The 22402-nt window shown below is 42.3% G+C and overlaps 1 protein-coding gene across 4 annotated transcripts in view; it reads right to left on the bottom strand.

Moving 5' to 3' along the window:
- Positions 1-1459: 1459 nt before the first annotated feature.
- The window catches only part of LOC147244158 (matrix metalloproteinase-17-like), a 67843-nt gene continuing 46900 nt past the window's right edge, over positions 1460-22402 (bottom strand). Inside the window, exons 5-13 of one of the 4 annotated variants that reach the window (XR_015110441.1) lie at positions 14016-14192; positions 13053-13155; positions 10506-10588; positions 9254-9406; positions 7313-7570; positions 2893-3098; positions 2455-2549; positions 1849-1938; positions 1460-1648 (exon numbers count right to left, since the gene is read on the bottom strand). Coding sequence is in view for 3 of the 4 variants with exons in the window: in XM_086187840.1 (XP_086043966.1) it covers positions 2773-3098; positions 7313-7570; positions 9254-9406; positions 10506-10588; positions 13053-13155; positions 14016-14192 (1100 nt within the window). In the remaining variant the exon portion in view is untranslated. The other 3 variants (XM_086187842.1, XM_086187841.1, XM_086187840.1) reach the window with 3 other exon arrangements.

Consider the following 22402-nt stretch of genomic DNA (forward strand, 5'->3'; position numbering starts at 1 on the left):
CACACATCCATGCAAACACCTGCCTGTTGAAGGTCTTTATGGATCCATACAAACTCGAGTTTCCAAGACCCTTATGAGTTCTGTACCACGTGTTGTCATGTCAACTGAGTCCAGGAGGGTTCAAGCTCTGTTGGTGCCGTTGTAATAACTGAGTGTACCTGAGAAAAAGAGCAAATGTTAAAGAGCTCACGGATCAAAGATACCACCCACCACAGCAAAGATGGATCCTTTCATGGCAGAGTGGAAAAATGAGGTTGAGGAAAATGAATATAAAGAAGTGCACCCTTTTATGGACATCAGTCGCCGTGGATATCATATTATATATATATATATATATATATATATATATATATATATACACCTGCTATGCCATTCATGTTTATTTTCCACTTAATACTGTTAATTTGGCTTGTTGATGTTCCTCTTTGATTTTTAAACCATAAACTCCATCACCAAATGTTTCTAAAGATATAAAGAGAACAGGAGAGGCTTTTATTTACAGTATATATGGATATACATATGCAGATATCCATCTACATAGATATCTGTATGTATGGATAGCTACATAGATATCTATATCCATCCGTCCATCCATCTATTAAACCTTGCAGCACCTTTTCTGTCTGGACCTCCTTCACCCAAACCCAAAGAGGACCATAATGTTATTCCGAGTGTTTTGTTGTTAAAATGAGTCACTCTTCATTCTGGAATCGGCGATACAAACGGAGCTGTGCTGAAATGAGCAGAACCAAGCAGTTGATTTATTCAGCAAAAAAAGGGGCTTTGTTTTGATTGTGGACCGGCTTGGTAAGGAATCTGATGATGGATTGTATGAGTCACTTTTGTTAAGTTAAAATGTTCGTAGTTACAAACTTTGAAATCGGTGCCACTCAGGCGGGTCTGTCAGGAATGACCAGGTTTCGGGCCGCCATAAATGTTTGGTTCGGTTCGGTTTAGTACATCTTTAGGTGTGGGAATGGGTGTTTGCAGCCATGGAGACGACTGGTGTGTATAACGTTAGTGACGAGTGTAACGTGCTGTAGCAAAGGTTGACTGTGTGTCTGTGTGTGTATCTCTTGACGGGCATGACACGCTTTTAACTTTGGTCTCTTTAGCTGCTCACAGCTGATTAATATTTGTGGATTAATGTGACGTTCCCTAAGAAACATGGGCAAACTAAGATCCTCTGCCAGCATATCTCCTCAGAAAGCAACTGTGTGTGAGACAGAGAGAGACTGAGGTGATGTACTTTGCATTCATAATGAACATCAGTGGTCATTACAAGAGAACAGACTCTTAAGAACATCAGAGAAGATGAGCGGCTCCCAGTTGGCTCGTAAGCTCCAGACGAGTCTAGAACTCCAAATAATCTCTCCAGACAAATTCACCACACTTAGAATTGTACAGATTTTTCTTTTTTTTAATTTTCTACAAAAATATTTTACATAAGAAAACCCAGCTGAAAATATACACCGTCAACTTGATTTGGCATAACCGAAGAACCCTTCAACTCAAATATATCCATCTAATAGGTAGATATCTCTTTACAGCAAGAATAAATCCAGGAGGCGAGCTGTGACCTTCAGTAGGAGGATGTGCTGATGGCCCAGCTGGTCCAACAGGGTGGCTCTGAGAACTCTGATTATGCCTGAATTTGATACAAAATGACAGTTAAACCAAGAGCAGAGAATGTTTCAGAAGCACAGGTGATCGTGATTGAACCTTGGATCACTCTAACGGCCACTTTTAATTTGCACATAATTGGAAACCGCTTATGTGTAGTGGTGGTGGGGATTTGTGGGATGTGCTGAACAAACCAGTCCCATCCATTGAGACCCCAACTCTCACCTGAAGGATCTGCTGCTGTCTCAGCGCAGACACCTTAGGACACCTCGACGGGATCTTGTGGACTTCATGCCTCGATGCATCAGGGCTGTTCTGGTTCCCAAAGGGGGACCGGCACATGAGTAGGCTGGTGGTTCTAATGTTTTGGTTGATTAATGTTTTTTCATCAATTTTTTTCATCTGGATTGAAATCCGACAGCTCGGGTTTCTTCCCTCATATCAGGTCAGACTTTGGATGGACATTCGCCTCACACACACTTAATATCTCACTGGCAGCACTGCATCATGCCGATAGATTTGTTATCTATTCAATACCAGGAATGAAAAAGGAGTTTGCTGTGCTTGGATAATCTGCACGACTTGTGAACCATTTTCTTTGGAGACAAAAACCTGGAGGTTCATTCAGAATATCCAAATCTCCTTCACCTTCCCTGATCCCAGAGACACAACATTTAAAATGACATTATAAAGATAGACGCGACAATAAGATGCTGTTTGTAAATTTACTGAATGGACAGTAATAAAGCATCCAATCTGATGTCAAAATAACGGGAGTGTGTGCTTGCTGTTGACCTGCGTGCATCCCAGAATGCCCCCCCCTCCCCCTACCTCTCTCACACCCTGCTGCTGTAAGATGCCGCATATGAAGGGAAAGAATCGCTGCTGGTGCTCTGGACGTGCAGCTCTGTCCACGTATCCTGTTCCTGTCAGAAATGAGGCAGTTTGATCAGTCTACAAATGTTATAAAGCACTGTAAAGGGCTATGAGGATGAGCACTTCAGGTGGGAAAAACCCACCAAAGGCCTTGTGAAATAAATAAAAAGGATGCCAAATTTAATATTAAGAAAATCATTTTCAAGTTGATTGTTTAACTGAGTGTCCTTCAGCCCTCCGATCAGCTTGAGAACCTTGTCCAATGTTGTGGCATCATAGCAGTTCAGAGCGGAGGGCCAGCGAGAGCGTCCAGAGGGGTGGCAGCAGCCACACGGGGGACGGGGAGGGGCGGGCGCCCAAAGGCGAGGCAGAGTCAGAGGTGCAGGAACACACCTCGTATCCGTTCTCCGCGTGGTCCGGGTGATGGTGCCCGTTGACTCGTGTCTCAGTGCTTTTGGACTCTGTGTCCGGAGAGTCCGACTGCATCTCCGTGCACAGCAGCCAGTCCTTGGCGATGAGGCGGGGGTATCCTGCCTCCGCCTCCATATCACTACCCGGCACTCGCCAGTACTCCTTCCCCTTGAAGAAATAGGACGAGCCTTCACAGGGAGAGGGAAGAGAGAGGGTTGGTATGAGTATGAGTGTGTGTGTCTGTTGCGTCCCTCTCTCACATAACCACAGCTCCTATGTTAGTGCCCCTATCAGTGTCAGATCATGTCTCTAAGCACATTTTATATGAAAGGTTGACAACTAGTCAAAGGTGAGATTGACAGTTTAGCTCCAAGTACTCACTCGGATCTATTTAACTCAGGGGAAGGTTCTGCCTTAAAAAAAAAACCAAAAACATGCCTGGAGATGAAGACAAACATTCAGCCTGACCTCGTCCTGACGCCAACGCTGTCTATATACAGACAGCATCTGATTTCCTACACGTCGGCCATTTTGGGTCGTTCTATTAACAATCTGTCTGGAGGGCAGTCTCAAAATAATACAGGAGCGCACATTTTATTGCTCACAGTGGCCCTGATTCCTCTTTAGTCTCATTTGGAGAACAGCTACAACATCAAGGGCCTTTAATTTCATGAATCAGTGAACCAGGGTTGAAAATGTTTATGTTTAGTGCTTTCACACGCAGCAGAACACCTTATGAAACAAATAATTGGATTAATATGAAATATGATCAGAAATGTATGTACAGGTTTACATTAGTCATAGGAACTAATTTAATCTGGCTCAGTAGCGGTGTATTTCCCAGTGTGGCGTGCACCTTCTGATTTGAGTCCGCATCAGCTCTTTCTTTGTATTAATGATAAGTTTATCATACCCCAAACCATCTGTGCTCCTTCAGAACTGATTTCAGCTCTAACATACGAGCATGCTGAGCATCTGGTTTATAACACAATGTTCACTCTAATGGATATCAGAGGCAGAGCAGGTTTCGGTGACTTGTTTTTTTAAAGGAATTAGGGAGCTGACACCCACAGAGACCGCCAGTTAGCTTAGCTTAATGAATCAAATTGGAAGGGCTGTGTAGCATAGACCTTTTTCCAAAATGGTCTTTGCCCGTGTGACTAGAGCTTGGAAGATTTGACATGTTCCCTTCATATTCCGGTGTTACGTCTGGCACTCCTTATTGTGACTCAAGTCCTGTCAAAACATGGAAGTGAGAGAAAAGGACTTCAGGAAAAACACATTTGCAGGTGAAACATCCACCCTGACGAGTTTTAAGCAGAAAGTTCTTGGTTTGTGTCTGACACATGAATGGACTTTCAGAGTACCTCTGTAATAGTTTGTGTACTTGCTATTTAGTCGGTTGACTGCGCTCACTTCATGGAAAAAAAAAACACTATCTGGTGAACATCAGTCCTCCTGCTCACCATTGTGTTGTCACTATCAGCTTTTATTTATAGGCATGCTCGCGGCATGACTCTACGGATGTTATTGTCTGTCAGCTGGCTGGAACAAATCCTGCAGACGCTGATGATCTGTGTGGCACCATCATCACATCAAAGTTTAGTTCAGAGAGACGTACAAGGTTGCTTTCTGCAGTGCTCTAGCCAGACTGAAGGGAGTCATTTCTTACACTGGATATTCATCATGTGCAAAAACTATTTAACACATTTTAATCATGCACACTATTCTGAGCTAACAAAAGAGCAACTTGTTCTATTTATAACAGCTTTTTGCCATTAGTTTCTATTTCTATGCACTGGATTTCTAAGTACTAACATATGTAAGCGAGGTGAGGTTTAATAGTCCGATGTTATGAGGAGGAACAGAGGGGAGAACTCAGGGTCCGTACAACAGAGATGGATGGAGAAGCTGCACTTTCTACTATTAAGAGCAATGTGAGATTGCTGGATGAGCTGAGGAATCGATGGGACATCTCCCACTGATGGCTGGCGGTGTTTGAGGGAAGAGGTGGCCAGCCGGCTGCTTTAACTACAACAGGTGGCACCACCACGATCCCGTGAAGGAACATTTCTCCGGCTCCAATGTTAACTAAGATTAGCTGATGTTAGCTGAGGCGCTACGTGCATACTTCCTCCTAAACCTGCAACCCAGCACCTCACATCATGATCTCATTTCCTCTTCCCCTACGGTGTTTACAGCAATTGCAGGCTGACAAAGTCATTTCCCTGTGACGTCAGTAAAGGTTTGAATTAGTAGTTGTTGCTGCTGGCTAAATATTTTCTGTTGTGAAGTTTAAGAACCCACAATTTGTGAAAGGAAGGCTCGTACATGATCCCGAAGGCCACAGTATGTTCCCACTCACACTTAGGAGGGGTGTGGTGAAGGGGAGCAACCTGCAACGTCATCACTAGAACCTACACCCTGGTTCTTTAAAAGGAACCTTGCTGCTTAAATTGGATAAGAGAAACAATTAAAATGCTAAAAACGTAGAGAGAGGGGTCAAATCCAAGTGCTGGCGGTCAGGTCTCTTATTCTCAGAGCCCCACGTTTAGTGCTGTTAAGTGTGTGGAGACCTATTGTACCCCTGAGAACCATCATTGGCACAGTGCTACCTTTATTTTAAAACTAAGTCACAACCTTCCAACAAAACTCTGAAGTATTTTGAAGAAGTGAGGAGTGATCATAACTTCCACAATTTCCCCAAAATTCTGCCCTTTCGAAAAAGGTCCTCACTCCCCACAGATAGAAGTAGAAGAGTCAGAGAAGTCTCCTTATCATCCATCACTATTACTGGAGAGCCAAGCCCATGGGTCAGGATGACACTCTGTCTTTTTTTTCCCATTTATTCTTTCTTTACCTCAGAGACTTTAAAGTTCTACAGCCATCAAAGTTGCTGAACAAATTTCAAGCCCCTTGCCACTGCTGGCAAATAACTTATGAGACAGATCTGACATGGTCTCTGACAACATCTTCATTAAACACATTCAAATGTGAATGACAGACTGTGATTCAGCTCATATTTCAGGTACATGTAAGATTGGATTTGGCTCTTTTTCCCACAATATTGCTTCTCGAAGCAGTTTATTATTTCATCTGAAGTTTGTATTCATGGAGTCAAAGTTTCATTTTTTCAAGAGCCAAACACGAAGCACCTTAATCTGGTTGAACTATTGATTCAAATTGGAAGCAGGTCAATCAAAGCATCGACATGATATTTAAAATGATATACAAGTCAGAAATCCAATATGGCTGCCACAGGCAGACGTTAACCAGTGAGCAGCAGCAGGCGCAGGGGAATACACGAGTCTTTCCTACATTCCTTCATGGTCTCAGTTCAGTCCACACAATTAGAGCAGAGACCCTTAGAATTTAAAACTCTGGACACAAACTTAAATTAAAGTAGGCTATCTTTGTTCACCAGGGATTTAATTTTCCTCTTTTTAATTGACTGTTCCTGGATGTCATACTGATGTACGTTAATATAATCTCTGTCCCCCTTTTTTCCTCTACAACGTTCATTCGCTTTACTTTTACTTCATTTGTGTCTATGATTTCTCCGTCTGAGCCCTTAATCTGATCATCTGCTGTCTTTACATCTCTCATAACGAGGGGTCTCCATATGTCGGGCTCTCAGTTTCTGACCCTTCTCTGTTCTCTATTCTCTATTTTGAGAAACAAACCGAACAGGCGTAGACGCGTCCCCTGTTCCTATCTGTGTATTTATACATGTCACATTATATTCAAGCCTCTGTGGTAATGGTGGCTGGAGGTGAATAGCACATACATTAGTAAACACATCAAAGCACTGAGGACGGACCTCTCAGGACAGAACAAAGACTAACATCTGTCAGGAAGACAGCTTCCTTGGATTCACTTGCTGCTGCTTGGGGGGTTAGGGACATCCCTGCTCTTGTTGAGTAGTTTTTAGAGGTATTTTCAAAATATAAACAGTCCTGGCATCATCTGGGAACAAATACACATATACAGATTAACAGGAAATAATCTGCGTGCTACATTTCTTGAAAACCGGTGTTCCGTCTCTCATCAACGTGCATATTTGATCAAATATTTGAAGCTATGCTTCGAGGTATCAGGCATTGCAGCTGTGACCTTCAGATGCTCCCTATGATTATACTGGATGAGCTCCAAGCTTTGATTGTGTTAAACTGTGTGAATGTTGAGCAGATTGTTGCCAGTAAAATAACAGATAAAAGGTTCAAAAATACTTTGGACACATGAAAAAGCAATTAAATGCAGCTATGGCTCTGCTCTGTAAACTTCATCTATGCCAGATACACTCAGCCTTTATAGGTGAATGAGGTCATGAAGAAAATTATTCAGATGGTTGGTATTGAGTCCATAATTAAGAAAAGAACTACTTATTTCTCCTGCCACTCACCATCAGACCACCTCATGGCATCGTCCAGACCCGGTGGCAGCCCCTTCCAGAGCGTGCTGTCTTTGGGATAGCCCAGGTCCATCTGTCTCAGGTGGTCATCGTAGCGCCAGTAGTGGTTGTCCTTGAAGAAGTAGGTCTTTTCGTTGTGAAGCCAAACGAAGGCTGCGTCAACGCCCTCCAGGGGTAGGCCGAAGTCACTGATTGGACGGGGGTAACCTTCCTCCATGATATTGTCTTTGAAAACCCAGTACTTTAGACCTGAAAAGTGTGAGGAGAGAGGTGAGATCAGATCTACAGACACTACATGTAGGGGATGACATACAAGGAAGGACTAGAGATCTGACAAAAAAAAGGAAACGACAGAACTAAAATAAATATAAGCAGATATGTGCCACGGAAGATTCTCTTTTGGGAAATCTGTTCATTATTTTAATAACCCTCCTGTGCTTGCACATCTTTTCCTTGACACATCTGAGGTCCTTACCAACCGCACACTGAGCAAAAACCACACTGGTATCACCAGTTCCTTTTTCTTTTTTTTCTTATGAAGGATTTATGTGTTCAGAAGAGGAATATAAAAAGTAGGCTGCACCCATTTCAACTTATAACTGCATAATACAGGGATACCAACACCCAATTTCAGGCTCGGTCGCACATTCTTACTGACCATTGGCAAACAAAACTCATGCCAAATAAGAAGAGGGCACGTATATATTTTTGAAAACAAAAAGTGTACAGGCGAAGCAGCTCCTCCCTGTAAAGTCTGACGTGAGACTATTTCCTAATCTAATAAATAAAGTCAAATTTCAAAAGATCATCTGATCGCCATGACGACATCAAACCTGCCGTGTGCTTTGCGGGTGCCTCAAGGAAGTGCAGTGTCGAGTTTGGACTGGGGTCTGAGGTGCTGTATATTTCTCTGGGTGTGCTGAGACATGCACACTTTGATGATGTATTAACGAATGTACTTGTGTATACTGTTCAAGCACGCGACTGGCTAAATGCCCGGGGATACTTAAAACAATCAGGGCATAATTGAAAACTCATCTTGCTGTACATTGAAGGTCCGTTAACGATAATGTGCCTCATGCAGCTGACTGATTAAGAGGACCAGCAAGCAAGTACAGAGTGACATTTAAACTCTGAAAACTGAAAACTTCTGCTTTCGTTACATCAGAGAAGCTTAATAATCACTGAACTGTTATAATTCTCCTTTTTCCATCTTCTCCATCGTGTGCAGCGTGGGTCGTACACCCGGTCAAAACAGGCAATGCGTTCGGTTCAGAAGAACACAACTTCACCTCAATGAAGACACTGATTCATAAGAAATGCAATCTAAAATGTTGAATATTTTAGTTTTTGGTTGACAGCTGTCTGTCTTTGGAAGTCTTTTCTCTAGATTTAATAAAACCTGCAGCATCGTACAGCAGCAGGATTATGCGAGTATCTCCAAAGTGAGAGCATGGCCCATATTTTCACATCCAGCCCAAACGCAGCGGCCTCATTAATGATGTATAATTAGAAATTATACCTGACAGGGAGGACAGGATCGAAGAGCAGACAACATTGTGTACTTTTCCACCACCTCAGACAGGTCAGCCGTCATACAGAGTCAAGGCCTATAAGCTAGAGTTTAATTATTGATTACACAGCGGCCATCCTCAAGTTGAGCTCCGTCATCGCTGTCAGAATATTGTGAATTGAGCGCTCACAGTAAAAGCTGGATCTATTCACTTTTTTCAGCAAGATTTTTCCCATTCAGAGTCTGACAGCTGGCTAGTAGACAGTAGTGACTATTCGCTGAGTGACATTATTTACTCTAGAAATACATCAATTCTAGGGTCAATATTTTTGTATTGATCTTCATCGCTAAACCCAGCCACATAGCAAGAAAGACATTAAGTTTCCGTGAAGATAGTGAGACTCATTTCAGGACAGTACCTTTAAAAAAGACTATTTTATGGTCTCCAGGCCTCTCATAGACGGCGTCCACACTGTCCAGATTGGTTGGAAGGCCCCTCCAAAAGCGATGGATCTGAGCCGGACGCAGAGACACCAAGTGCTTCTCTCGTGTTAGTCGCCAAAAGTACTTTCCTACAAGGACAGAGAAGGATCAGCAACATTCAAGGTTGATGTGTTACAAATCCAAGAATGTCTGTGTTTTTTTGCAATATTTCTACTAAAAAAGAAAAAAAAATTGAAGCAGTTTGTTGACATGTTTGAATTTTACCTGAAGGTAAAAAACCCATGTAGATTCCTGGACTAAGGTTTGAAATAAGAGAGCAACTGGAGAACGCCATGCAAGGTGATTACACTGGTAATAGATGAAGAGCACGAGATGTCCACTAATTGACAGGTGCTAAAAAGTTATAGAGGGAGAAAAGGCTGCTGATGCCATTTGGTTTTTACTGAAAAAGAGAAATATTTGGGTGTCATCTGCGTAATGAAATACATCCAAATCAACTCACTGCCTGGCCTAAGGAAAGCATGAAGCGTCAAGTACATTATTTTTCGAAAAGAAACGCATTTGGAGTGTTTCCTCAGTGTTTCTTTGTCATCATCTTTGCCTTCAGCAGACTGACTCATTCCTTCAAAAAGTGCAACCATCTGGGTGTGAGGACTAGAACTGAAACATCAGGGGACGAGTCAAGTCTTGATGTGTAATTCCTGGTTTACCAAGTTAAATGTTTGCTATCCAGTATGTAATAGGTTGACAAGCACTAGAAGCGATCTCCATCTGAATCAATTCAAATGACTTGAAAAAGCTTAAAATATAAACAGTTACAATAATTGGTAATTAAAATGCTATATTGTGTATCTTATACAATTAGTTTAAAAAAGATCAAACAGGTTAAATGAAGGTTTGTAAAATGTCAGTTCAAGTTCAGCAGACTTCTGCTGCTGAAGGTATGCGAGTGTTTTTCTTGTTTTGTTGTTAGCAGGAGGCTCCAGGGGTCATTCCTCCAGATGAGAGCATAAAAGCCTGATGCAATTTTGGACTGCACTCTCTCAGCAGGGCTCAACCGGCTCAGTCGGGCGTCTGCAACAACCCCTCTCTCCTCATCTGCTCTCACTCCTTCTTTAATTTGCTCTCCCTTCCGACATTTCAGCTCATTTAGCTAATTTCTTTCCATTTTCCCCCCACACAACTCTGTAGCTTTGCTTCTGTCATTCTCCCTTTGTGGTGCTATACCTTTGAAAAAGAAGGCCTCCCCTCGTATCTGGGCCACTGCATCAAAGTAACTGGTGCATCTGTCTGGGGTATCTCTTGCCAGCCTGTGAGAGAAATGAGGAAAAAAAGAAGAGAGAAGATGGTAAAAATAGTCTTATGTAAAACTGGACATTTATTAGCACTTCAAATGAGATCACCGACAATGTGTCTGTATTCTGACGAGGTGATCTATTATACACACTGTTTACAAAAGTGAAGAAAAGTTCATCTGCTACAAAACCCTGATTGAGATGAGATTAGCATTAATACGTTTCAGGATGGGCCTAATTTAAATCCACATTTTTCTTGTCACCCACTGTGACTGGGTGTTGGTGCATGAATGAGTGAAAGCTGGCTAAACAAAAGAGCAGATGCTATCAGGCTGACACGATGAGGTCCCTCAGTGCATTCATCATCAAGGGTTAAGTGATTTAAATCACTGACGTGGCCGGCCTGCCAACGCTGAGGCTGTAAGCATCATAGGGCTGAGTGTGTTAGACCGCCAGGCCGTATTTTATTCAGAGCTCTATTGAGACTACACCCTGCATAGTGGTCAGTGCTGCTGCCTTATCAAGACTAATCCAGCTTCCTCATGTATCGTGACTGCATGGAGTGAGACATGATTAATGGAGCCAGTCAACTGAAGCAAAAGACATGTGTGTGTGTGTGTGTGTGTGTGTGTGTGTATTTAGTGGAACCTGTTTGACCAGTGGACATTCAGAAACATTTTTATCTTTTGTGTTCTTTTTTGGGCAGACCTCTCGGGGGCTACACTAAGGTGAAGGCTAGGTAATTATCCTTGATAATCAGAAAAAATACCGGCTGATAGCTGCTCAACTTGCTTCAGGGAATTCTTTAATTAGACGGGCTGGCTCCCAAGCTCACGATCAGGCTAATACGCCACAGCGGCACCTGGTATTAAGCTCCAAATACCAATTGCGTTACAGTTCATGTGAAGTACTCCTGCATGAATTCACTGCATCACAGCATATGTCAGGCAAAGGGAAGGATATGCTTTTGTAAACCAAAATAATATAAGTTAAATTCTGATGAGTAGACAGCCATTAAAAAGCTGACATCTTTATCCACAGCACAAGTGCAGTTACCCAGAAGTAAATACTATACCAAGTGTGCTGCTCTTGTGGGTCTGTCCAAGTTTCATGGTTCTGTAAACATGCCTAGTAAAAGACTTTATATCAACTTAAAACATGAAAGCCTAGTGTACAATAAAAAAAGGCTTATATGCACGATCACATTTACCAGCTGAAGTCATGAGAGCAGCATTTGTCATAATAAGATGTGCCCTGAGTCGGCTGTAGAGCAAGCATCACCGTTGGACCCAAAAATCGCACTGTGCATTTTTATTGAAACTCCTCTCTGCAAGGTAGGGTCATAGTAAAGGGGATTACAGAGTGAGTGAAGGCTGAAAAACATCCACTTTCATCTGACAAAATTGCCATTTTGGTGATGTAAGGTCACTGCATTTGATCATGGTGAAAAAGTAAGAGAGCTGGAATTTCATCATTTTAAAGCCGCTTTGCCTTTAGTGGGACATTTTGAAGGGCACATGGAAGGAAATCACAGCCATCAAGTTTATAATACACGCTTTTTAGATCAAAGATTATTTTACTGAATGGAGAGATGCATTATTTCCTTTTTAATGCAACAGATACATCAGGTGAAACGACAGCTCTTATCTTGTGTAGGTCCCCTTTAACCATCTCTAGGCCATCCAGGATTGGACTCCACAAGACCTCTGAGGGTCTCCTGTTGTATCAGGCAACCAGATGCTTCTTCAGATTAGAATCAGACAGCAGATCATAGGTGTTGGATGGAGATCCCCCCCCATGGGGTTTGAAAGCAGGTCTTCTCCAGTCCACCCAGACCTGACTCGAGACTTGTTCATTTTTTTGTGCCGTTTGTTATTATGGGTAATTGGGTCGGTTTCTGTCTGGGTCTCCGTCTTCATATCCTCATTATAAACGATCTGGTTCGGGTCTGGTTACTATATTTCAAGGTGTCATGGGGTTCAAGAACTAGTTTTTGAAGAGCCAATACTTTGACTTGATTCCTGAACAATGTTTACATTGAGGGAGGGTGCATCATTCTACCCCACTGTTATCAGGTATCACTGTTGCCATGAAGGGGCGTAGGCTGGTCCTGTGACAATTTTTAGGTGGTGTTGAAATAACATTCCACATATCATTACACTGCTTGTGGTGGCTTGCCTTTTTTTAGAAATGTGCCATTCCCCAGTTGCCTCCACACTCCAGTGAGATGTGCTGTATAACAGATGCACACCTCAAAACTCTGTGGTGGGCAGATGGTGTCAAATAAACCCTCTGAGTTTCTGGCTGGAAATTAAAAAAAAAAAGAAAAAAAAAGTGGCCCATCTTAAAGTTCTATGGGAAGAGAGAGCCCTGCACGAATCAAAATTGAGAAATAAAATCAAGTCTGTCAGTGGGCCTGTGTGTTTGACAGAAACCCAAAGCACAATAAATAGGTACATCAGATTACTCTGGCACTTACAGTAGCGTGGATCTGTTATCAGGAATGTCCAGCAGCACGGGAGGTTCCGACGTCTGAGAGGGGTGGCCCGGTTGATTTGTGTGGGAGACGGATTCTCGGACACCTGGGATGAGGTGACACGGCGACTCAAATTGATATACAAACGTCAAAACATCTTGATCCTTAATCGTTAATTATACCCTCCCCCTCCATGCCCTCCATGCCCTCCTTTCCTTGTGTTATTTGTTATTCTACACTGTGTGTCATTCTGTCTGCAATTTTAATTCAGTTCCTCTAAATTCATATTCCTCCATTCCTCTCACTCCCCTCCATTTGTCATCCCCTTCATGTCCGTCATTCCCTTCTCTCAGATTTCAATTTGCTATATCAGGAAATGGTGAGATGAGGTCACATGCCATAACAACTTCCAATTAATTCCATCCATGTTTTCATTGAATAAATAACCTTGCTCTACAGAGCCCATTTGCTGCTTCCTGTATGATAAGGCTGGGCATCATCAGTCTGACACATCAGTCTTTCTACCACTGTGCTAGCATCATGTTTGTAATGCGCTGGCACAGGTTTTCATTAGTGATAACAGAACACATATACTGTACAAGGATGGACGTGTATGCCCAAGGTTATATGATGCAGACTTAATGCATCCCAGTGTAGAAATAGTGGCTTTAGAAAAGGTGGGTAAAATAATTTCCAGCAATGATCTTCCATAAATGTCATGCAAGCTGTCACTTCAATTTATAAGGTGCACTTCATACTTATGTGACCACTTTGTTTCATTTTTTGACAGCATATCCTCCAGTGCTAATCTTCTGCTGAAATGCCATTTTCGTGCGCTGTGTGTGTGCGTTTTGTGCGTGTGCGTGTGCGTGTGTGTGTACATGTGCTGTGTTTGCGCACGCGCGCACGTGTTCGCGTCTTGTCATGGCCTTTTTTGATGGAAATGCACTCTTAACTTGTTCATACCGTAGAGCTGCCAGACGCGGACCTTGTCTTCATAGGGTAAGTCATATTTCAGAGGGTCTCCAACAGGACCCTGGTAGTATGGTCTCATGATGGACTCCATGGCAGAAGTGTGGACCAGACCGATGGCGTGACCAAACTCGTGCACTGCAACTGCAAACAGGTCCATCCCGTGGGAGTCTGGAAGAGAGATAGTTACATAAATGAAGAGTAGGAGGCCTCAGACCTGAGGTGTAATGTCCATACTGCCTTGCATTTGTGATACTGTGTGAGCCTAGCATGAGCTAGTGTAGTTAGCATTTAGCTCTGAGCTTTATTTTTGACTGCTCTGCCGTTTGGTTGTTTAATTGTATGCAATTTAATATTACTTATCACTACAACCACAAAATTAACTGACATTTCAAAAGTAAACTGGATCCACAAAACAAAAACAAGAAACATTCAAGGCAGGTGCTGAACCAGGTCATGACAGAACAGCTCAAAAACCAGAAGTCTGCACAATGTAGCTTCTTTTCTGGATGCACCTGTAACATTGCATAGAAACGGTATGCAGACTGTAGCTCTTGTTTTTAGTACGATAACCATCTTCAGCACACAGAATCCCCCAAATTCCCGTGTATTTTCACGCTTGCGGCTGCTGTGAGCACCATGGTCCAATCGGCGGAACATATTCTTCAATATGTAGCCAGTCTGAACAAGGCATGGATGATTTTTAGACGATGGCTTTGAGCTTTCTGCATGCTCTGTGTCCTAAATTGACCTGTTCAAGCCGCTGTTCAGGTATTTGATCCTTTTTCCAACTTACCTGCTTACATTGCAAATTAAGATGCATGACGGACAGATCAGGAGGTTTTCAGGGCTGTTAGGAGTGTGGTGTAGTGAGATAGCTATGGGTAATCCTGCCTGAATCCCTGGGTTGCCAATCAAAAGCAGAGTGCGGAAAGACACCTAAAGAGGCTGCAGGCTATTAAAGCACCTTTCCCTCGATGTTCAGCTAAAAAAAGAAATGGAAAAGCCCCCCCAAAAGTCCTTGTCTGGCACTGCAAAGCAAGACAAAACCCAGGGCTTGGAGATTTAGATTTGCACAAATATGGAAAGCTAGCAAGTCGAGCCAAGCTAGCTTAGTGTTCCTTGGTGGCTAGGCTCAAGTCTGCATTTGGTTAACCGTAGCTTGGCCTCAGCTTGGGACACACACACTTGTGTTTACCGTACCTAGCTGGGGTATACAGAAAACAAATGTTGACTCTAATCTGCAGGAGCACATGGCACTGAGAGGAAAGGTGGACAAAAGAAAGAGAGAGAAGAGGGACTGAGAGTAGAGTATGCACCAGGTCATCATGTCTACGGTCCATGTGAGGCTGACAGATTAGAACTAATGCCAGCGGACAATGTGGAAGTGTAGAGAATTGGATGGATGAAGGGAGGGCCAGATAGAGAGAAAGAAGCTTTGTGTAGCTCTACAGACTATCAAATTCTTTTATATTTGGGGGTTGAATCTTTGTTCCCCTGGATTCACCAGTGAGCCATTAAGAAGCTTTTTATCAAGCCAAATGCTCAATACTGAGGGTGGGAATTAAGGCTTCATTCAAGACCCTGAAACGCTTCTTGCTTGCAATTCCTCCAGTCCCGACTCAGAAGAAGCTTTGACCTTCATCAACAATGCTTGTGACTTTAAAAATATATTAGACACTGGACAGCATACAGTTTGACATTGGGTCCAGTCTGTTTATGATCAATGCAGCCAACATATGCAGCTTTCATAACGCAGGACCTTGAGGGGTGACTGATGGAATTTTTTTTTGGCTGACAGAACTTGGGCTGAGGAACAACGGGCTTGATTTTGGAATTGATCAGAGTTATGATGACACCATATCACCTTAGCAGAGCTGAGCAGTCTCGGTATACACTTGTTTTCATCTGAAATAGTTTCATGGGGTTGCAGCAAATGTTTTCTAAAAAATACACAAGAATATGAATGCTGAACTGAAAAGTAAAGTCTGCCAGTATAGACTTGAAACAATATGATGAAACCTCCTACATCCACAGTGACCCATTCATGCTCCTAATACACATCCTAGCTGCGCTTGTTTTTATTCTAACAAGATAAAAGTTTGAGGGGGAAAAAAGTAGTTTGTTTTTCTAACCTCTATGTGTTCAGATAATAAGAATGATAATAGTGAACTTGAACTTCCTGTTTATCGTCGTTTCTTTTCTTTTACATGTACACATCCTCACCGAGATGTAAACAGAGGGGCACACAAAACTGAATGCCATGAAAAATTCACCTGCTTAATGATGCTTTTGTTTGAGTCGGAGTAATTAGTTGTCAGAGGCAGATTGTTGGTGGAGTGATAATTAATAGAAGCAATCTGCTTCCTGTCGAAGCAAAAACACCACTCCCAGACCTCCACTTACTTGATCCCATAGAGATTTCTGCCTCTTACAACTCCTAATGGACGCCAGGAACATCAGGCAAACAGCAGGGATCGACTGGTCCAGTTAACGTGGTGCTTAATATTTCACTATTCAGCATCATCACACACATTAGGAGATGGCCTTAGTGGACCAAGATTTAATGTCCCGCTGAGAACAATGCACTAGGAGATGGCGAGGGGGGGGGAATTAGCGAAGGCAATTACTCAGCAACGGATTTGTCTGATAAGGTTCATTTTCCTGAAAAAAAAATGATTACAAAGCTCTAGAATTCGCTGAAGCACCAATGTTTTACCTTCAGGGCTGACCTGACAAGTTTACATGTTTTCAAGGGATTACCGTGCCGTCACAAAATTTGCCAAGAACAACAATTCATGCATCGGATACCTTTGTGGGAGCCAGGCCGGGACTAACCATCTGCTGTCTTACAAGTGGAACCAAGACGTAGAAACAGTGATTAACAATGCCGTAGAGACGAGCTGATGAGGCAGGGAGAAGGCTGTTGTGAGATAGCAGCGAGGTGAAGCTGGCAGTGACTTAAAGATATTAAGAGTTGTTTAATTAACTGCCGTTGTTCTCCCTCAATGTGTCGGCGGAGCTGTCCATGTGTGGTACCGCCGACTGCACACTCCACAGCCAAACAAAGCTGCATTTTAAAAACAGCAGGTTAGAGGAGAACCACCTGCTCTGGAACACCTTCAGGGAACAGATTAGTAGCAGCGACATTCTAGTTTTTTTCTCCAAAAGATACACAAATATAAGTTTGCTTTTTAGATGATGAAGTCTGCTCCACTGGATGAGAATTTCACCCTTGAGGGGATTCATCACAGCGGAGGGAAGACGTACCCTTGACAACAGGAAATGTCAAAATAAGATATATGATGAGTCAAATAATTCACCCCTATTTTCTCCTGAGCTGAAGGCCACTTTTCTGAAACAGCTACATCCCTCTGAATTATTTATGTCCGGCTTAAAATTAGAGCTTTAAACATCATACAGACAGAGTGTCATCATTTGTGCTTTTATTTCACTATGCCATATTTCTTATGAGCCGCTTTTCATTGACCTCCAGATATAAATTATATTTTGTTTTCACCTGCAAATAAATTCTCAATTTAAGAGTTAGGCTGAGATTTTCTTTGGTGTGTTTTGCTTCATTCTTCATTGTAATTGTCTTTGTTAGAGGGAGCCAATCAACTGTCTGATGGGAACAAACTGTTATGGCAAATAATGAATACAATCATAAAAGACGCCTCTGACCCCTTTATCCTTCACTTCATTACTCCCATTTATGCAGCTGTTGCCCCCCCCCACTCACTCACTCTCTCACACACACACACACACACACACACACACACACACACACACACACACACACACACACACACACACAGGCTGGTTGTTGCTGCTGCCTGATGGGAGGTCTAACTGGAGCAGATTGAGTTGTTGTCCCGTGACATATGGTTCACAGCCTTGATGGCACAAAACAAAAATCTTCTCAACAATCTTTCCAAATGATGTGAGACAATTTCATCTTGGACTTTCAAGAGAAAACAAAGCTTATAAACTCAGTCAGGTTTCTGAGAACACATCCAGAAAATTAAGAATTTTGATTGCTAATTATTTGGAACCTCTGATAAGAATTGACGACGTGTAGTGAACCCCCCCCCCCCCCCCATGGTGTCATGTGTGAAATTACAATTTTCTTAACAGCACCTTATATATCCAGCTGATAAGCCAAGTGTGAGACAGCAACAGGAGAGGTTATCTTCACTCAAATGTCTTCAATCGTGAAAAACATGAAACGGTTCTCATCATCTGTGTTTGAGTTAATAGGGACAGCAGGAGAGCCGGGGTGGACCAGACGATCAGTGTGGTGGATGAGAGTCAAGGCTGGTGTTGGTTGGAGGTGATGAGCTCGCTTGTATCTCAAATTTCAGAGAAACTAAAGGGTAAAAATTTGATATTACTCATGGTGGGAGAGTTTTGATTTCTCCCACATGGATTCTTTTAGCAATCCAGAGTCAGGCAATAGATGATGTGAACATAAATAAACATTCAAAGATTATTCAAGGTTAAAAATATGCCTTAAATGACTCATGCTCACATTCATGGGTTGCGTTAAATGGGACCAAACAGGACAAATATTTACATATTTTATCTGGGCTTGGGTCCGGTCACATCAGCTCTCAGAAGAGAGAGTAAAAACAACCAACCCTTGTTCCTTCCAGAACGACACACCGATGCAACACATCGAACAGTCTTTTTCTGCAGTTGTCTGTTTTACTAGTTTCTCCTTTAATTTTCTGAGTGGGAGAGGTAGAGAGGATTTTCTTGCTTTAAAAAAAAAAAAAAATCACGTAATCTAGCTAAACTTTCCTGATGAAAAATTTTGTCTGACATCCGGAAAGTTTAAAATCCTAAAAACCACGTATGAACATTCATGACATGGAGTGCATTTTGATCTCGTCTTGCTGTGGATCGAACTCCATTCAAGTCAGATTCACCTCAAGCACGATGAAGGGGATCTGTTGGGTGGTGGTGAGAGCGTCATCACACCAACAGCGCTTTAAATCTTTAAAAGACAAAAGTCTCTCTCATCCATAGAACAGACACTCCGGCAGGTCAATTACATCCAGTTGCTGGCATGCATTTTCCTTTTCTATGTGACTGTGTGTGTGTGTGTGTGTGCGCGCGCGTGTGCATTTTAAAGCATCTCCTGACAACCTATATAAAACAATGCCTTTAGATGGTCATGGCACCGCCACAACGAGGTGAACAGACAAGCCGGGTGACAACCAGACTCAGTCAGCCAGGAGTGCACTCATGATGGGAAAAGCATAATTTACTACAAGAGCTGGTTAATCTCATCACACCTTTTAACCCTCTGAGAAGAAATAATTGGACTTATCAAAAACGAATTGTGTCAGTAACAGGCTACCATTTCCTTGAAGCAGGAATACATCAGGACGTGGTTCAATCATTGGATGAGCTACCAGTTTCACTAATATACATAGCAGGGAGGGAATACATCAGCCCTGAAATGCAACATTAATCCTTTTAAAAGATCAATATTACGCTACCAAATAAGAATATGTAAAAAAAAAAAAAAAAAATAATAAATAAATAAAATAAAATAAAAGCCAAACTTTGACCCTCAAAACTTCTGACTGGTGCCCCAGGCTATCAAACATAAAAAGAAAATTGACAAAATAGTTTGTCCTTAGCAGCAGTAGAGAGAGAACCGCGTAGATGAGGGGAAAAACAAAAACAAAAAAAACAACAACTGCAGCTTTCAAGGTAAAAACAGAATATTGGCTGTGGATGAAATGTTATAGTACTTGAGCTGCTGCACTGGTCAAGTTCTTGATGTGCTCACAAAGTTTTCATCATTTAACTTTCGTAAAGTCTCACAAGTCTAAATCTCAGAGGAAAAGCTTCATTTTTTCAACAAAGACAGAGCATATGTATGTTAGCTAGTCGTCTCTTCAACCCCAATTACTCAAACTACTGTAAAAACTTCAATTAAAAGTGCAGCAGCACACATTTCAACGATTACAAGACCAGTTAGACGTGGTTTTCCCAATATAAGACAGCCATCACAATTGATGATGACTGTTGCAGTGGCACAGAGGAAGAAGTACGACCTGAAATTGAAGCTGTCACTGGAGCCACAGTATGTGGGTACAAGATCTCACAGTCTCCAGATCAAAATGAAGACTAAAGAAGACTCCACCACACTGAGTGATGGATTCAGGTCTCTCTCCCTCTCCTTCAGTGGATGAGTGCTGTCCTAGATGTCTCTGCGTGAGAGCACATTAATGATTTGTAATGGTATCTGTTTTTAAACCATTACAAGTATTACTTGAATCAAATTTATCCATCAATAACTTCGGCTGTATTTCCAATCTTTTTGGGGAAATTGTTTTGTGCAAAATGAGCTAAAACCTCACATGAGGAATGTCCAACTCAATGTCTGAGGAAGTCCCTCAGAGGAACACCTCTCAGTTTCACCAATGTCCTTCAAGGGGGTTATCCAGGACGAACAGCACCAGGCTTCTATCTACAGGAAATGGGACAGAGCCATTACCCTCAATGGTCCAAGGACATAAAACTGCACAGAATCACCAGTCAAACTTGATTAAATGGCTGAAACAGTTTGATGGCTTTGCCTTAAAACAAGCTTTTACAGTCCAATATAAACAGTGGTGCCATGAGCTCGTACCACCAGCAAAGTAGTCTGGATTTTGTTTTTTGTGTTCTTGATTTTAGCAAGCCGTGTTTGTACAGCTAAAGCGCATCACATTTTCATAGAAATGAATGTTTCTGACATTGAAGGTCTCTCTAACTGAGCACACACAATGCTCATTAAGGTCATGCCCTCCAGGTAAATCTCTGCATCTCACAGTACAGGGAGTTTGTGTCGGGAGAAATCGAGACGGCTACTTCCGGTTAGCTCTCTCTTAACCTGCACGTGGCTACATAACTTAATTGTCCTGCTTTTCTAAACTTTTAAATCTGATCAGACTAAATGAATCAAAGTGAATGAGTCATTTTCTGGGGGTTGTGTGATGCTCAAAAACAATTTAAACTTTTTTGTTCACAGCCACAACAGAAAGAGTGGAGATGGTGACGGTGGAGCATATGATGACAAATATTCTGCTCTGTGGCTTTAATCTAAGTCCATCTGCACTTCCTGATATCATCTGTATCAACCGGTAGATGGGCGAGGACGGGGCGTGTGTTCTACCTTTTTGAAATGTACATTTCTCTACTCACAACTACTGGAACTTCCTAGAGGGTCTCAGGTATTTCTAGTACAACAGTACAGTTCAACAGCACCAACAATTACAACTTCCAAAATGAAGAAAACACATATTTCACACAAAAATCATCTTGGAGAACATGAGAGCATCCGTTTTGTGAGCTCCTTGCTCACAAATCCCTCTCAACTGTGATCGTGTCAGGTTTTTATCACAAATCAATCTTTTACCCTGGAATGACTCTATTTGGTATGTTTGAGGGGAGAAAGCGGCACTGTTACAAATGGGTATTGACTACAAGTTGTTTTATTGGGTTTCTCCAGGAGGGAAAAGGCTTCAGAGGAGTAGTAATGTCATCCCACGTATGATAAACTTTTGGCAATCCTTCATCTCTCGGCTCCAGTGACTTCAGCAGATGGTAGAGCACACAGCAGCGATCACTCTTGCACTGCTTAGGTATTTTGCAGTTCAATCGGAACAAAGGCAAGAACTTGCCACAAGCAGCACAAAAAAAAATATCAAATGCTCTTTTCCTTAGCAACATGCGACTGCAGTAATGGATGGGAGACTTCAATACCGTCAACACTACAATGATCGCCATCAGTGATAGCAGGGATTGACTCATTTTAAACTATCTGATGCTCTTAACCATTTTTTTGTTGAGAAACACATTCTCTCCTCGAAAAGTCATTTCATCTTTCTCTAAAAAGGTGTGGCCGGTAAAATTCACCTCAACCGACTGAAGATGGAAGATTTCTTTCTTTTATTTGTTTACTTCGCTACAAGAACTTACAATTACAATACACCCTGGCAGGACTTCCTAAAAACAACCAGCTCTAAGGTCTTGGTTTACTTCAGCCTAAGTGCTTGTCAGATGGTCTAACAGCACCCTGAGTCCCGCCGCCTCAACCCGTTTTCCAGCACTGGAATTACAGGGGCAGCGACCGACAAGTTATGTAGCATCCTGAAAAAGACCATTTGCTTCACACAGCAATTGGAAAGATAGAAAATGAATGGATGGATGGAGCAATTGGACAGAACTGGGCAAGTGAGAAAGGAGGGAAGATCTGATGTCCTCTTTTCCAAGCTCTCTTATCTATTGTTGTGAAACAGAATGAAACCCTTTGAGGAATACGCGCGTGCATCATCTCCCTCACTTTTATGAACGCTTGTGTCAAGAACACAGTGACATGC

Source organism: Aulostomus chinensis, chromosome 19, assembly GCF_037954235.1.
Source record: "Aulostomus chinensis isolate RoL2024-O1b breed Wild chromosome 19, RoL_Achi_v1.0, whole genome shotgun sequence".
Classification (NCBI taxonomy): Eukaryota; Metazoa; Chordata; class Actinopteri; order Syngnathiformes; family Aulostomidae; genus Aulostomus; species Aulostomus chinensis.